The sequence below is a fragment of the Typopeltis vanoorti genome, chromosome 9 (genome assembly GCF_054136105.1).
Source record: "Typopeltis vanoorti isolate ZY-2024b chromosome 9, IOZ_Tvanoo_1.0, whole genome shotgun sequence".
In the NCBI taxonomy this organism is placed as follows: Eukaryota; Metazoa; Arthropoda; class Arachnida; order Uropygi; family Thelyphonidae; genus Typopeltis; species Typopeltis vanoorti.
Window position 1 is genome coordinate 92,946,079 of NC_143557.1, and position 19,162 is coordinate 92,965,240.

Here is a 19,162-nt window from a genome sequence, read left to right on the forward strand (position 1 = left end):
CCATCATTTGTTATTTTGGTTTAACCAATAGGAATACAATTTGGTCGGCTAAATCCCAAATTGCCAGCCCATCCTCGTTCATTCAGTAGATACCCAACAGGGTACACCACGAGAAGGTGAGGATTGGACATTAGGTCAGTAGCCCTGGTCAGTTCTCCGCATTCCTTTAAAGGCTATGTGGAGGTCTCCTCTCAGTTATACAGCATTGACCCTTAGCTACTAAATCATATTTCCTCAGAATTCTTGAAATTGGCTCTGAAATGCCAGAGCTGTATGGGATTGAAACTTGACATATTGATTCTTCGTTGTTTGGATGGGTGCGTAGGAGTCAAGCAGATGTTATGTAATTCTTTTGGAGAAGCCATTTAATTTTATATATTGTTTGATAGTAGTGAGTTCTTTCTGTAAATGATGGAGAGTTGAACAATTAGTTCGACACATTGAATTAAATAAACATTTTATAATCCCTGTCTTTTGAAAAGGATGATGTGCAGATTGTTGGAGAATGTATTGTCCAGTAAAAGTGGGCATTCTATAAAATGATGTTGTTGAGTGCCTGTCTAGCTCAGTAGGTAGAGCACGAGACTCTTAGTCACAGGGTTATGGGCTCGAACCCCATGTTGAGCATAAATTTTGTCGGCCTGGTTGGTAGAGTGGTTAGCGTATCTGCTCTCCAGCCAAAAGGCTGTGGGTTCGAATCCTGCCGTAGGCATGGATGTTTGGTCAGCAGTAGATGATGAAAGTAGTTGCAGAGTAGGTCCCTCCTTCAATGAGTCTTTGGACTCCCTGGAGGTGTTACGTAATAATAATAATAAATTACCTGATGGTGAGTGGATGAGAATAATGTCTAAAAAGGATAATTTGTTGTCTCTTGCAATTTCCATACTGAATTTGATACGAGGGTGTAACGTATTGGTTTTAGCTAAAAAAAAAACAGTAGGCGAGGTCACACACAGCAAAAATGTTACTTGGCCAACCAGCCAACCTAGTTGGCCAAGTGGTTAGCGTATCCGCTCTCCAGCCAAATGGCTGAGGGGGTTTGAATCCTGTCGTGGGCATGGATGTTTGTGATTGTCTGTGGAAATAGTAGTGGTGGTGGTGGTAGATGATGTTGGTGGATTGAGTAGTGGAGACAAGAGTTGTAGAGCAGGTGCTCTCTCTCGATGTGTCAAATAATAATAATAATAATAATATATCTAACCCAAAATGAAGGTTGAGGGTGTATAGATGGAAAAAGGATGTCTTCTAAATGCTCTAAATAAAATTTGGTTAAAGCACAGGAGAGTGGGCTCCCATTAGCAGTCCCTTCTACTTGGTTGTAGAATTTGTTTTTAAAAGAGAAATATCGGGAATGAATCACGAATTCGAACAGTTTTACTATATCTTGTGGGAAAATATCAGTAAGCAGCTATGTTTGTTAATTTCAAACTGAAATATCTGGCAGTATATTTAATAAATAATACTTTTCCTTGTGTTTACGTGCAGATAATTTACAGTACATGATGTTAACAAATGTGTGTAGTCTGGAGTACTGTGCAAATTCATAGTAAAATGCATATATCATAAAACGTGTACATGCGGTTAGTCTAGTGGCTTTGCGCTTCGCAACCATATGCCTGAGGAAGGAGTGTCCTGGGTTCAATTCCCGTCGTGACGTGAGGAGCTTAAGGATCTTCCTCAGCCATAGCCACGTTAACCGGTCTTGGGCATGGACAGCAGGGGTTTTTCCCCTCAGTTTATCTGGGGTTTTTCATCCCACAAGCAGGCAAACTGGCCCCTGAACAAACGGATCTACAGACAAACACTTAACCCCCGAGGGAGCTCAACTTGGAAAGGGGGAGAAAAGGGAGGAAACTCCATGTGAATAAATAAATCATAAAATGTAACAAAATCAATATCAAATATTTTATTAACATTTATATGTAATATGGAGAGAGGAAGAAAATACAAAAACAGAAGTTACAGTAAAAGATGCCTTTCCAAAAATACACTAATAATTCATAATTGGCATCAGTCTGACAGATGGAATTTTTTTTAAGTACTTATGAAGACAAATGCTGTTAGGTCTCTAGTGAAGGCAGACCTCAAACTGCCCCTCCTCTATTTGGCATGTGAGTGTAAACAGTTTTATGTAAAATTAAAATAATTACTAAAAGAAAGAGCCAACATTATTTCAAAGCTGAATGTTTGTAGAAACTATGAAGTTTTCTAATACTTCAGAGCTTAAGAGAATAAAATCCTTGTCATCCCCAAGTTGCTTTATCTTGCACTACTTAAAAGCATGAGCAATGCCCAAGTGCCCATATATTTGCATTTTTATTAGTGCATTTGATAAAGATTTCATCGGCCTGACTGCTGTTTCGAACTGATTGGTTCTCTTCAACAGGTGTGAGGCTAGTGAAACCTATCAAATGCACTAATAAAAGTGCAAATATATGGGCGCTTGGGCAGTGCTCATGTCTTTTAAGTAGTGCAAGATAAGGAAACTCTGGGATGCCAAGCATTGTATTCTCTTAAACCCTGAGGCAAACTTACAAAACTTTCATAGTTTCTACAAACATTTGGCTTTGAAATAATGTTGGATCTAGAATAAACTTAGCCTATAAAATTAAAATGTTTTAAAGCCATAAAGTTGTCAGAGCCACTCTGATATTTTTCATTTCATTAAAAAAAAACAAAAAAAAAAAACGGTTAATCGCAATCAAGTAAATTGATTTCATGACCCAGTAATGGGTCAGGACCAGCAGTTTGAAAAACACTGCTCTAGAGGTCTAATAGAGATACAATGTAACCAGTCCTCCCAAGGAACATCAGTTCTTGTAACAAATTTTAAGAAAACCAAGTTGTATTTGGAGCAAATTATTACACATGAACTTGGAATGCTAAAGTGCTGTGCATGTGAAATACTGTTAATGCCATCATGTATACATGTAACTTGGCTTCTTAGATACCTGATTAGTGCTAACTAATGATAGTATAGTTAATCCTATCTGTATTGTCTGCTATGTCCATAAAATTGTTTGTTATTCTGGCCAGTTTGCCTGTGTTGCAAGATGAAAAATAAGTTTCTGAGAGGGAAATCTCTAACACCTTTGTATGAGACCAGCTAACTCACCTTCACTTGAAAAGCCTGATAGTCTCTGTATCCTAGACAAGATTTAAACCCAGGTCTTTCAACCAAAGGGCATCGAAGTTGCTAAGTGAGCAATGAAGGCTATTTGAATGATATTGAAAAGAAAAATATGTAAGAAAGTTTCTAAAAAAAAATCAAAGCGGAACAGAGCTTTCATAGGTGGAATGTAGACTTAAATATAGAAATATCAACAATTTCCTGATATGTACTCCCAAAAGGTGTTGAGGTTACTATGACAGCATTACATGATTAAGTTTATATTATTATTAATCTCCTATCAACAATTTTCTTCGAATTCAATCTATTACTCATGACCATTCCAATTTTGTCATATCTAACATTTTGTGCTTCTAAGGCACTTCAGACCAAATCAATTCCACCTAAACCTTGGTCTTCCTCTGGGTCTCTTCTCTGCCACCCTTGGAATTATACAACATAGCCAATGAAAAACTTTTTATACCTCCATACTTTATTTCTGGTCGAATATCATCTACTGCAGCTGACTTTCTACATTTCAAGTTTTTGATGGCTTTTCCTACCTTAAGTATTGATATGTACTCCTCTTTGCATTCCTCTTGAAAATTTTCTAGTATGGTTCTGTCACTGCTTGGTTCATTTAATATTCTCTCCAAGTAATCACTCCAGACATCTAGGATATCCTTATCTTCAATTGTCATGCAGCTTTATCATCTGATTCCTTTTACAGTACTCTTTCCCCTATTTCTAAGCTTCTTCAATAGCTTCTAGAACATTTTGCCACCTTGATATTTATTTTCTATATTCTTACCAAAGTCTCCCCATGACATTTGTTTAGCTTCTTTTACACACAGCATAGCTCTCTTACATATTTTTCTGTATTCTATTACAGCATGTGCCAATTTCTTTGCTAGGAACTTTTGGTATGCTTTCTTCTTTTCCAGGACTGCTTCTTTAACTTCTGTGTCCACCAAGGTGTTCTTATTTTTTTTATCCTTGCAGACAACTTCACCACATACCTTTCTAGCTGAATCAACCAATGAATATATAAATATTAATATAGGAAAGGGGGGGGGATTCATAAAAAAGATATTCCGTTATGGCCAATTGTAGATGGAAGATATTCTCTGACCTCAAACTTAGCAAAATATCTGACAAACATGATAACACCACACATAAGAAAAACAGAATCATTTATAAAGAATAGTTTGCATTTCATTGAAAAGGTAAAGGGTATAAATATAGAACCTTCAGACATCTTAGTCAGTATCTTCACTAGTGTACCCAGAAATGACAAAGTGGATCTACTTGGAAACCTTTTCCCACCAGACACAGTAGGACTTTTCAAACATTACATGGAAAACACTTTTTTTCATTTTTCAAGACAAATGTTGGAAAGAAAAAAAAAGACTTGCCAAGGGTTCCCCCCCCCCCTTTCCCCAGTTATAGCCAACCTATTTATGGAAAATTTAGAAACAAATGCATTAAAAACATATCAAAAAAGACCAAAAGTTTGGCTACATTACGATGATATTTTTGTTATTTAGCCAGGAACGAAAGATGAGCTGATTGCTTTTAAAGATTATCTAAACAACTTGCATCCCAATATAAAATTCACTATTGAACTAGAACAGCACAAAAAATTACTTTTCCTAGATATCCTTGTTGAAGTAAATGAAGAGGGGGGAAAAAGGTTATCCTTCTCCATATACAGAAACCCACTGCAACAGGAAAATTTTTAAATGTCACTTCACACCACCATCCATTGCAAAAAATAGGCATAATTAAAACGTAGCGAGATAGGGCATACAAGATATCTAGCACACCGATTAAAAGAAATGAGGAATTACACTACCTGGCACAGAACCTCGCACTTAATGGTTTCGAAGATAATCAAAAAAATTCTTAATACAGCTCCTGCAACTCTCTTACTAAACAAGATTTTAAGAATGCAATTACACTTCCGTACATCAAAAATGTCATGGAGAAGTATGATGTTCCACGAGTACAACAAAAAAGGTATTTCTACCTTTACAAAAAAGGGTCAAGATTCCTACATCCACCAAAACCGCCACATCACCCCATGAAAAAACCAGGCGTCTATGAGATGCAGTGCTCGTGACATTTGTTATGTAGGCCAGGTGGGAAGGTTCGGAGAGATCTGCATGTCTGAGCATGCAAAAGACATCAAAAAAAGAAGGAAGCACAAATCAGGTTTGGCATTCCACACAGCCACTACTGGCCATCAAGTACGCTGGCAACGAACAAACATGTCATATATTGATAACTGTTTCACAAGAAAATTTAAAGCTGCTCAAATGCTTAGGATCCCTACACATCGCAATAAAAGTCAAGGCTTGATTTTACATCAAGTGTGGTCTGCCTTCATCAAAAATTTAACTGCCGTGGACCTAGGATATAGCACACGTGAACCATAGAGCGCGACAACAACTCGCAATGTTCCAGCACTAACATTGTTAGCTAACATGCAATAACAAATTTATCATTTGTATTCTGGTTTCTCAATTATTAAACAGTTGTGAATTTATTAAAAACATCCAATGTGTAATTAATGTACCATTACCGCTGATGATGCACAAAACTTTTGGTTTTTTAATTGTTTATTTTTAATAAACTCTTTATATTAATATGTGCTCTCAATACTGAAAACTACCTACAGAACTGCTTAACCACAGAAACCTACATTTATATTAAAAAAAAATGAAAGTTTGAAAAGAATCAAACCTTGAAGACCCAATGGCAAACTCTGAAGGAAACACTGATTCAGTGAGGAAGGTATAGGTTAAAGACAAAAAAAAAATCAAAACCTTCACTGTCGACCCAATAAGAGTCCTGGAGAACAAGAAAGCAGAATCTGAAGTTTCTAGTAGGGTATGTCAGCAAATAATACCTCAGTGAATTCAGAGAACAATATAAGAAAGCTATCAATGGGAAACATGGTTAGAATACAGAAGATAAACATCACAACGGTGGCAAAATGTTTTTTGAAGCTATTGATAAAAAGTTTAGAAATGAAGGAAAATACTGTAAAAAAAAACAAAAAACACAAAGATGAAGATATTCTGGTCTAAATGTCTGGAGAAATTACTTAGAAAGGTTTACATAAAATGAGCCTTGAGGAAACACTGAGCAAAGATCTGAGCTCACTACAAAATTACTTTGAAAGCTAGGGACTATCTCTTAATCCCAACAAAAGTGTTTTTCTACTTTCCTTCTAAACAACCATGAGGCTCAAAACTAAAATAAGCTTCTACAACAGGACTAATATAAAAGCAACCCTTGTTATCTTGGTGTCACACTTGACTGTAGTCTAACTTACTTGAAAACATTGGGGGAAAAAAAAAAGAAAAAAAAATCAAGATATATATACAAGCAACAACATAAACAAGCTGAGACACAACTTGGGGTTGCAATGCTTTGACTCTTTAGAACAACAGCGCTAGCTTTGGTCTTCCCTGTTGATCAGTTTGGAGCTGAAATCATCACACAACTCTTGTGGACACACAACTAACATAACGAGAACCATCTGATACCTTAAGACCTACTCCTCATCCATGGTTACCTGTTCTTTCCCACATCACTCCTCTGTCCTTCAGAAGAGAAGCTACCATCAAAGAAATAAAGAAAATTAGAAATAGCATGTACTTTCCTATATGTCAAGATATCTCTCCACCTCAGCACCATGCCTCCAGGATCTCCCATATGGCTAGTGGAGGTACCAGATGATGGTCCTCAGGACTTGTGGAAAAGACAATGGAACGAACTAGAAACAAGTACCTGATTACAGATCCAACTATCAAGTCTCCAGGATTCAATCTATCACAACACCTCTGGATCAGCCAAACAGATTTAGGACTGGACAAGGCTGCTGTGTCCACTTATTACATCTGTGGGGAATTTCATAGTCACTCTTTTCCATGTGTGGTGCTGTGCAGACTATGCATCATATCACTGGTGACTGACCCCCCACACACACACTTCTTCCCTGGAGAACCTCAGAAACTTGCATTTACTCCCAGATAGTGACATTGATTAGTAAATTGAACTCTCAAGCTCTTAATTTCTTGCATTTTCCCCTCATACACCAATTATATAAAGCAATCACTGACAGAACAATGGTAAAAGAATTAATTGAGATTACACCAGTCTTGAGGCAGAAAAGCATTGCAAATGTGAAAAGGCAGCTGGAAGAATAGATGACATTTGACTAGAAATGCTCAAAGACAGAGATATAGTTAACTCTTGCCACCACAAGCTAAAAACAACCTCAGGAATTGTGTATTATAGCGGATATTTGCTACAGTGCTCCTCTTTTATAACAGCAAGGGCCGTACCCAGTTGGCTGGAACTAATGTCAAATTCCAGATGACTAGAGCAGAAATCTTATAGAAATGATCTATAAAAAGGGAAATTAAAGTGATTGAAAATCACAGAAGAATTTATCTTATGTGTTGTTCCAGGTAAGCTAAGAAAAATTGGAGAGGAGAAACTTGGCAAGAAACAATCAAACTGGAAGTTAGGATCAAATTTTCACTTTAAGACAACTAGAAATCATGGGAATAAAACGATTCTCTGTTTTTAAGTTTTGTAAGGTGCTAAGAGAAAAACTGTTCAAAGTGACACAACTATATGATGCAAATCCTGTATGAAATTCCAGATGACTAGAGCAGAAATCTTATAGAAATGATCTATAAAAAGGGAAATTAAAGTGATTGAAAATCACAGAAGAATTTATCTTATGTGTTGTTCCAGGTAAGCTAAGAAAAATTGGAGAGGAGAAACTTGGCAAGAAACAATCAAACTGGAAGTTAGGATCAAATTTTCACTTTAAGACAACTAGAAATCATGGGAATAAAACGATTCTCTGTTTTTAAGTTTTGTAAGGTGCTAAGAGAAAAACTGTTCAAAGTGACACAACTATATGATGCAAATCCTGTATGATGTAAATAAGATACTGAATAAAGTAATACCTAGCTTATAAGTTGTAAGTCAGCAGTTAGAGGTGAAGGAGGTACAGGATGATGGTTTGATACAAAATTAGGTATAAGACAAAGATGCAAGTTATCTCCACTCTTGAACCACATTATGAAAGAAAGTGGCATTAACCTGGTAGAAGAAGAGATATTCACCTTATTCCTTTAACTTCATGCAATGTTATACTCCTGAACAAATCTAGTGTAAGTCCCCAAAATTCTTTAACTGAATAACTGCTGTAACACATTTGATAAGAAAATCAGCAATAAAAAGATCAAAACTATGAAATAGACAGGAACATACGAAACATGCCTGCATCTTCAATGAGAAATAGACAAAACAAAACATTTCAGCTACTTTAGTACAATTTTTGGTGAAGGATGCAAATTAAATCTAGTAATAGATAAAATTAGGAAAGCTGATATGCTAGAGATTCAAGTGAATAAATTTATATGTATTGGAGATAAATTCCAGAATCAGTAAAAATGATTGTCAGAAATGAACTTAACATTTTAAGCATTCAAGAATGTGTGAGAGCTGAATTAATTTAAGGTATATCCAGTGGTGAGCTATGGGAATTTTAATAAAGGGCTCGCATCGTCGAGCAAAAAAAAAAGAAAAAAAAAAGCCTAACTTAGCCGTTATATTGCGACTTTGTAGAGCTTCTGACAGATATGATAATTCCTGTAGGATATCAATCATTAATGCTAGATCTTTTAAAAAGCCCTTATATTTATCGTTCAATGCAAGAAACAATTAAACTGGAAGTTAGCATCAAATTTTCACTTTACAGTGTTAGCTTGCAGTTTATGAACGGCTCTTGCCGTTCATAAACTGCAAGCTGCCCTTCGTGGTCCAAACACGTGGCCGATCTTTAAAATTTCAATACCAAGGTCTTTTGCAATCGTATTTAATTCTCGTTGATTTATGATCAAAAGCATATAATTTATCCATAAATATTTCAAAATGATTTATTTCTTTAATGTTTTTTATCATATCGTCTAATGTAAACGATGAGCACAATACCAAATCACAACGTTGGGAAATTTTTGTAGAAGTTTGATTGCAACACCTGATTTGTTTCCTAACATTACACTAGCTCCATCAGAACAAAATGCAATGAAATAATTTTTTATATAGTTATCAGAAAATCCATATGAATTTAAAGTAATAATTATACATTTCATGGTGGTATTTTCTAGTTCTACAAGATTATTAAACAAGAAAAACAAGGGACTCGCAAATTTGGAAAAATTTAACAACGGGCTCGCGTGAGCCCCTTATAGCTCACCACTGGGTATATCACAACATGAAAAGGTATGTGGTGTTAGGAGATGGCAAGAAAAAGGACCACAAGACCAACATCTAGACAGACTGTAGTTTGAAATGTCATAGAAAACTGAAACATAAGATCTATTAATACAAAGTCCTGACAAATAAGATTAATTTGGAGGTAAGTGGTTGATAGGAAATTAGTTATATTGTAAACTTATGTGATACTATCATTATTTGATATTATAATTATGTATACCATCCTATACACCCCTTGAAGGTACATATCAGGAATTTGATGACAAAATGATTTTTTTTATTATTAATTAAGAAAGAGTTAAAAGGCTTCATTTCAGCAATGTAAAATTACATAGAAGAGTGGATATTAAATTCAACATTATTTCAAAGCTGAATGTTTGCAGAAACTATGAAAGTTTCGTAAGCTGACCTGAGAGCTTATGAGAATACAATCCTTGGCAAGCCCAAGTTATGTTAACATTGGACCACTTAAAAAAATGGTCGCTGCCCAAGCATAGATATATTCGCACTTCATTAGTCCATTTGATAAAGGTATCACTGGCCTGACAGCTGTTTCGAACTGGTTGGTTCTCAACAGAGACCTTGAGAGCAAAATCTCTTGTTCAGTATTGAGGAAATTGAAATGACAGAGAAATGTATTTTTCACAACTGAACTCTCGGTTCAAAGCCAAATATTTGTAGAACTTAAGGGTTAAAGCTGTATAACTGAGAGGAGCCCTCCACATAGCCTGTAAAGGAATGCAGAGAACCGACCAGGGCTTCTAACCTCATTTCCAATCATCACCTTCTCGTAGTGCACCCTGTTACATATCTACCTGGATACTGAACAAACGAGGATGGGCTGGAAATTTGGGATTTAGCCAACCAAATTGTATTCTTATTGGCTTAAACCAATATACAGAATGATGGTACAACATGACAAAATTTCATGCTGGCTGGGCTGTCACCCAGTAACACAAGCACCCCACCCCCCACCCCATTGTTTTTGCCAGGGAACCAGGGCGAACAGCGAAAAGTCAGCTACTGGAACAAATCTGAAAACACACCCCAACTCAAGATCACCAGAGTTAAAGATCGGTACTATCAACATAAGAAGCCTGAATGGCAAAGAAATGGAGCTAGCTGAGAAGTTAGATAAGTACCAGATCGACATAATAGGGTTGACTGAAACAAAAAAGACAAAAACTGGTGAGATCTTTCTGAGCAATAAATACAGAATGTTATATTCAGGCATTGACAATCAAGGAAAAGAAGGAGTAGCCATAGTATTCAACACAAAATATGAGGTTAGTCTTCTATTATGTATAATTATGTATACCATAATTATACATAATAATAATGGCAGACAGTCTCAAGTAGGATGATGTGGGCAAATATCAGAATGGGGAATTGGACAATGAGACTTATTTGTGCCTATGGTCCCACAGAAGGTTCTACTAAGATGGAAGTGGAGGAATTTTTTGATGCTTTAGAAAAAGCAACTGACACAATGAAAAAGGAAAAGTTGGTCCTTGTTGGAAATCTGAATAGCAGAGTAGGAAATGATTGTAAGACATACAAAAATATTTTCGGAAAATTTTAAGAAAAGAGCAAAGCTAATAATAATGGCAAATACCTGTTGGATTTCTGCTCAGGACATGGACTGATTATTACTAACACCATGTTCCAACATAAAAATGTGCACAAATTCACATGGAGAGAAGAGGCAAGAAATAAGAAAAATCTCATTGACTATGTTATTGTTGATAGTGATGTTTTCTCCCTGGTGCAGGACACCAGAGTGTATAGAGGATTTGAAACTGGAAGTGATAACATTAAGAAAGTTTTAAAACGAATAAAAGTTGAGCAGCTCTCAGATGTGAACTGTAGACTAAAATACACAAAGATTATTGAAGAAAAAATGAAAGAGTTTGAGAACAGGAACCAAACCTTGGAGATTCAGTAGCAAGCCTTGAAAACTCTGATTGATTCAGCCAGAGAGGCATGTGGTGAGGTTGTCTGCAAGGATAGAAAAATTAGAAAGCATATCAAAAGTTTCTGGCAAATAAGTCAGCTTGTGCTCTTAGAGAATACAAAGACAAATGTAAGAAAGCTAAACACTGCAAAACTAGCTAAACAAAAGTCATGGGAGGACTTTGGCAAGAATATAGAAAATAAATATCAAGAAGGTGGCAAGGTATTCTGGAGGTTGTTGAAGAAGCTCAGAAATGTAGGAAAGAGTGCTGTGAAAGGAATTAGACATGATAAAGGTGACATGAAAACCGGAGAAAAAGATATCCTTGATGCATGGAGTAATTACTTCAAAAAATTGCTAAATGAAACAAGCAGTGATAGCACAGTGGTAAAAAACACCCAACAGGCATACAGTCAGGAATACATATCCATACTTGAAGTAGAAAAAGCCATCAAAGGCTTGAAATGTGGAAAGGCAGGAAGTAGATGATATTCGTCCAGAAATGCTCAAGTATGGAGGTATAAAATTCTTTCAGTGGCTGCACTGCATAGTTCAGAATGCCTGGACAGAGGGATAAATTCCCGATGATTGGAGTAGATATCTCATAGTACCCATATATAAAAAGGGAAATAAAACTGAATGTGAGAATTACAGAGGTATTTCCCTACTGAGTGTTCCTGGCAAGATCTATGTAAGTATACTCGAGAAACGGTTGAGAAGAAGTGTGTGGAAGAAAGCTTGGTGAAGAACAAGCTGGATTCAGGCCAAATAGAGGCTGCAAGGATCAGATCTCCACTTTACGGCAAATAGTCAAGAAAGCATGGGAATATAACAAAGATGTGTATTTAAGTTTTGTCGATCTGGAAAAGGCATATGACAAGGTGCCAAGAGAGAAGCAATTCAATACGCTACAGTTATATGGTGTCAATGGGCCATTATATCAAGCAATACTTACTCTTCATTAGAGTTGTAAGTCAGCAGTTATAACTGAAGTACAGGAAGATGGCTTAATGTTAAATCTGGTGTCAGACAAGGATGTACATTATCCCTTCTGTTATTCATTATCTATATGGATCACATTATGAAGGAAAGTGGTATTAAAAATGATATCAGAATTGGAGATGCAATAAAAAAGACCAAAACTATGAAAATAGGTAGGAACCTACAGAACAAGTAATATAATTGAAATAATTGTTTGGGCACGGTTTTTAGTGAAGATGGCAAACTAAATCTGGAAATAGGCATGAAACTAGCAGTATACAAGACAGTGTTCAAACTCATTTTAAGTTATGGATCTGAAGGTTGGGTAAGAAATAAAGCACTTGGTCAAAGATTAGTGATTACAGATATGAGAGAGCTCTTAAAAAAATTAGCATCAATTACAGAATTAAATTAAAAATGAAGACATTAAGAAAGAACAATATTGTTTACATTGTTCTTTACATTGTGTGAGCAGGATTAATCTAAGGTGGTATGGCAACTTAAATAAAACGAGTGAGGAAAATTTAGCAAAACAGGTGTTTGATGTCAAAATGGCAGGAAAGAGACCCATAGGAAGACCGAGAACTAGATAGATTGATTCAGTCAGAAGAAGTGCCTTAGATGCATGAAATGTTAGATATGACAATATTGGAGTGCTGACTATATACTAATTTGGAGGAAAAATTGTTGACAGAACATTATTAATAATGTAAACTTAATATTGTAGTGCTGTCATGGTAGTCTTGGAAGGGGTATCAAGAAATTGATGATGATGATGATGAACATATAACTGAAACAAAAGTGTCACGAAACAATGCGTCCTTACTATATATAATAATGTAAAAACAAAAACATACCAAAACTAATATCACATAAATTTTATTAACATTTAAATAAAACAACCAAAACCTCAAAATAAAGAACAAAAACAGAAAGCGGCAAATATTTTATTTCATGTCATTTGTGTGTTTTGCCATAAAACATAGGATTTATTTTTATTCATAAGAATAAACACATTTGCAATGTTGTAATAGGTTTCACAGTATAATAAGAACACAGATGGTTAAGAAAATAACTATTTATCAACTTAAAAGCTAATATTTCGCTGGTATTATATCCAGCATCTTCAGAGCACACAACACAAAGTTTGTTACAAAGGCAAGACAACCACAATCTGGTGTAACAGTGGGGCTAGTAAAAGTGATTGCAGAGTGCAACACAAGACTAAAGTCCTAATATGGCACCATCTAGGTTAAAAAAAAAAAAAAAAAAACTTTTGCAATGTCTATTCTTTCAGGAGACAAATAAAATATGCTTGTATAGTGATAAATATTCTCTCTTCAAGACCATATGAATAATGTAAAAAAAAAAAAAAAAGTAGCTTTATTGTACCACTAAATACAGTATGGACACAATTACAGTGTGTGCAATATGTAAAAGAAATTAATGGAAATTGGAGACATCTGGAATGAAAATAATCCAACTGCATAATGATAACCAACTCCTCTCCAACAGACACTGTACATTGTCATTAAGTTAATATAATTTTACAATAAAAATGTAATTGAAAACATTCAAACTAGCACGGCATATATATTCACATGCCATGCAGTAAGTCGTTGAACATTATTGATGTTCATATTAAACACCCTAGATGATGAGTGTGTGGAATTTTGCTGTTGAATTTTTTTCTGGAATATGTTTTTTTTTTTTTTTTCTTTTTTGTTATACAGTGGTATCTCGCTAATCCGAACCATCCAGTAATCTGAACTGCGGTTTGAAGGAAAAAAAGTTTTATTTATTACGTATTATTATTTTGTGTACTATTATTTTTATTTAATAATTATTATTATTTATTTTATTATTATTACAGTGCAGTATTTTTTTCGCACTGTCGATTGTACGGTTATACTGGAGGCCTATTTTGATGTATTGTGTGTTCACATATGCTTTTTTATACTGTACAGTATGTATTGTATTGTCGGCATGAATCACAAATATACACAAAAAAAAAAAAAAAAAAAAAAAGGAAATTCAAAACGTGCATAATTTGATTAAAAATATAAATCCAGATGTTGAAATTTCACAAACAGATGTTACGGAATGGATTACAGGTAGAACCGAAAGTGAATTCGAAATCAAATCAGATGCTGAAATTATAAAAATGACGCTACATATGTATGATGTATTATGTAGAATCATCGTCATCGTCTTCTAATGAATTAGAAGATGATGATGAACTCGAAGGAAAAAAAAAAGTAAAACATGAAGAGGCAGCTGACAGTTTTAATGTGTGTATAGAATGGGCTAAGCAGAATGATACGCCATTCCACAAAATTTTATTGCTAATGCAGTTCCGAGAAGAAGCATTCGAAAAAAGTTTAGCTTCAAAGAAACAAAAACTTTTTTTTTTGTGTGTGTTATTTTGTGAAACTTTTTTTTTGTGTTGTGTACAAGAAAGTGATATATTTTACGCAAATTAAGTTATGTACTGAACTATGCAATTTTATTAAATCAGAATCCTCAACAATACAGGTACATACAAACTAAATTTTTACTAAAATAAACTTGTGTGTTATATTATTTTTTTAAGTTTTACATTACAGTACAGTAGCTTTTTTTCTATCAGTTACTTCATTTATTTACAGAATTAAATTAATGTACCATTAGAATCTAATTATTTTTGTGTTAAACGCTAGTAGTTATTGTTGTCTCTTGGGGGGAATTTGCTAATCCGAACGAGCATGGTTTTTATTAGTTCGGATTACCGAGATACCAGTGTACTTGTATTTTTAAAATTTTAAATTTAAATGGAATTAATCAAAAACAAACACTACAATTAACGTTACCCTGCGTGTGTTCTTACTACATGTAATAATGAAAAACTAGGACACTTCCAGGCTTATCAAGAAAACAGATAAGCAAAAAAATAAATAAATAAATAAATATTTTCTCTGAAACAGCAGAAAATATAAATACACAAAAGTTATGAGATCTTTGGCAATGGGGTATGAATTTTCAATATCCATCAGATATTAAATTTACTGAATTCAGAAAACATTAAATTATAAATGATATCAGTTTATTTAATTTCAAAATGAACTATCTAAACAACTTATTGAAATGGCTTAAATAATGTGCAACTCCTCTAAATTTAAGTAACAAGCACACTAATAATAGACATTTCAATAAGAAAATTTTATTAGAATAGTAAACATTTCAAATTTCAATAAGCTTACCTTTAAAATCTTAACTACACACTTTTCATTATTAGTAATATTCACTGCTTCAAATACTTCACTGTATTTTCCTCGACCCAATTTTCTAACCAACTGATAATCATCCTGATTTCTAATACAAAAGAAAAGCAACATATGCATTGGAACAGCTTGGTAAAAAATAAATGTAATAAATAAACACTGCATTAGAACATGTAGCAGAGTATCTTAATACTTTTAAACAAGATTCCATATTTCATGAATGTCTTATCACCAGTATATCAATTTCCTCTAGTCTTTCTTTATGGTAAGCAAGCAACAAGTGAAGATAAAATAAGATAAATAAATAAATAAAATGTGGGGGCAATTATTCAGTAGAGCATGTCATGCCTAAATCAAATTGTTTGCCAATATATTTTAGTTAAGGTAAACTAATATTCATGACATCTAAAATATAATTCATTTTTTAAAATCAGTTAAAAGAATACCGAAATTAATGTGGAGGTTAGAACAATGGGAAATAAAGTAACATTATTATTTTATTAAATAAAGCAATAACAGACAGATTGTGTGTGTGTGTGTGCGTGTGTAAGGCTGAAGTGCTTGGAGAAGCCCATGTTCAAGACTTAATGGAGTGAAACAGCACTGGGAAAGGATCAAAAATATTAAATTCTTCCAATATTTTGTCTGTTCATTGAAACATCGTCAAGAAATAAAATATGAGATTGGTAATGCACACACACACACACACATACACAAAGGCAACACAATCAAGTGAAACACATGGATGAATGGCTAGAGTCCTAACTAGGTGAGGCACCTGTTGGCAGCCTAAGGTGTAAAACTGGGATTTTGAAGTATTAGTGTTTCCCATATTGTGGGAAGTTTAATGCAACTACATTTATTTAAATTAAACTAAGAGCAGCTGTGGATTCTAAAATCAGTCTTGCTCTCCTAAATTTACTGTGATGAAGCATGGTGCTCTTTTTCCATAAGCAGTATTCAAAGCATTGTCTGCAAGGCCCAATTGACTGTAGTATGACTACAGCTGTATTTTTCATGTTCTTCCATGTGGATGTTGGCTGACCTTCCTGTCTGTCCATAGTAGGCTAGCTTGCAGGAACAGAGAGAGAAGGGATTTGGTCTTTAGCAGAGCAGATAAAAATAGCTAGTTTCAAGTGGGGCATGTTTTGCTGTTTATATGACTAACACCATCATCTGGGATTTGCTTAAGATAAGTAAAAGCCAAACAAATGTTTTCCAACAGCAGCTAACTATAAGTTGAAAAGACTGGAACAATAGTTTAATCACAAGTATCATTAGGCATGTTACGTAAAGTCTCTACATTGTTGTGTAAACTCTGTAGTTAAAACTTGGTGTTTATGATTCAAGCAATTACTCATAGTGAATAGCATAAAAAAGAAATTGTACTTCTAGCTATTTCTTCTGTAATACCTCAGACATAGAGGATGATGATAGCATAGTAGAGGTCTAATGTTACAGATATTAATTAATGACTTCAGATGTTGTGGATGAACTTGATTTCCATTTAGTGTGCCTTTTGAGCAAATGACCTCAGAAGACTCTGAACAACACCTGTCAAAATAATTCTCTTCTAATTAGGGTATGGAGGATGCATGCCAATTTACTGTGTGACGTTCTTTGAGGATGTGTGCTATAAGTCCACTTTTTTCTTCCCTTTTATTTTTAATGCCACCTATATAAGTTCCTTGTTGCTGATTTCGAAACTTCTCCCAGTCTGACCTATGTATCTTTTTCCACAAGAACACAATCATGTATACACCAGGATATTTATAAAATGGAACTTTATAAACCATTTGTATGTCTTTAGGGGAGCGCAGAAAGCTTCATAAAGTGTAGATTGGTTTGAAGACTGTTCTGATGTTGACTGCCTTTAATATTTTGGCCATTTTTCTTGTTGCATTGCAGTGTATGGGATGGATATCGTGCAGTTGTAATTTGTGGATTATCTGAGGATGGTTAAAAAAAAAAATAAGTTTCTTTAGCACTTTTTTTTGAGTATCCATTTTGTAGGAACAGATTAAATAGGATTCGAAGTTCTTCTTTTCATTTGAATTCATAATTTTTTAGTATGTTTAAAGCTCTATTTTTCAAGGTTTTCATTGGAGGTGATGGAATGAACTTGTTTGTAGGCATCTGCCTGTGTGGTTTCTTTCCTATAGATTTCTAATGATAATCCTCCAGCAATGTTTTCGATGACAAGAATGTCTAGGAATGGTAATTTTCTGCTCTTTTCTACTGTAATTTTAATTCCATTTTTATAAACATATGGGTGTATACAACATTCCGAGTTCTTGTGAAAAGAAACTATGTAGGTCAGATTGGGAGAAGTTTCGAAATCACCAAATAAAGGCAGCATGAAAACAAAAGGGAAGAAAAACAGCAGACTTGCAGCACACATCTTCAAAGATTACATGGTAAATTTTCAAACATCTACCAAGCCCTATTTAGTAAGAAAACTACTTCAACAAGTTGTTCAAGGAGTCCTCCAAGGTCATTTGCTCAAAAGGTACACTAAACAGAAACCAAGGATTGATCATTCACGACATCAGGAAGTCATCAAGGATCGCTACAGAACACTGTAGTGACTGCACACAACATGCATAATGATACTTGTGATTAAATTATTGTTCCAGCCTTCTCAACTTAGTTATTAACTGCTGTTGGAAAACTCCTGATAATGCTGTTAGCCATATAGACAGTGAAACATATAGTATAAATAAAAAAATGTACACAAGTCAAAATCTGGTGTTTATCATTCAAGCAAATCTATGAATAGTGAATTTTCAGTAGGGAAATTCCTCTATAATTCTTCATTTTTATTTCCCTTTTTTTAGATGCTTACAATGAGAGCTCTACTCCAATCACCTGGAATTCAACCCTCTGACCCAGCCTTCTAAATTATGCAGTGCAGCCGCTGTAAAACTGTATGTAATGTGGTGTTTTGCAATCACCCCACACTCAGTAAACTCCTAGATATTTTAGTGGATTGTATATTATGGATTTAATGAACAGTGATGGATGGGTTATCCATAGGGCAATCCTCTTCTCCTGCTTTAGCAAATCTTTACATGGAAACATTTGAAAATAAAAACCCTGGAAGAATATCACCCTAAAAACTGATTTCTTCATCACTGTGTTGGTTTCTAAGGTCTTTGAATTTGTAGAAATGGTGTTTAAAAATTGGAGTTCTTTGGCTAGTTCTTTCTTGTAAGTAATGAGATGACAGGCTCTGGCTTTCAATATTCCAATGATATGCAATATTTGAGGTCTGTAATGGGGGACAAAGGATGTAGGAATGTCAGTATGAGTTGGTTTTGAAAAGACACTTAATTTACCAGATTCTTTCATCAACATATACTATAAGTAATAGTTATACGCCAATTACTCTTCTTTGCTATTCTTACAAAAGCTCTTTAAAAATTATACAGAATCACCTAAATAACATTTATGAATAGTTAATTTTAAAAAAAGTCAACAATTGCATGAGACAACGGGGGGGAGATCTATCGCTGTTTCATGGATTTTAAACAAGAATCTGATTCTGTTACT

At 34.5% G+C, this 19,162-nt stretch overlaps 1 protein-coding gene across 2 annotated transcripts in view; it reads right to left on the reverse strand.

Annotated features, from left to right (window-relative positions):
- The window catches only part of CkIIalpha (casein kinase II subunit alpha), a 210,032-nt gene that overhangs the window by 124,339 nt on the left and 66,531 nt on the right, over positions 1-19,162 (reverse strand). For both annotated transcript variants that reach the window (XM_090397835.1, XM_090397836.1), the window contains exon 5: positions 15,590-15,701. In XM_090397835.1, the coding sequence (XP_090253961.1) occupies positions 15,590-15,701 (112 nt within the window). The remainder of the gene's footprint in view (positions 1-15,589; positions 15,702-19,162) is intronic.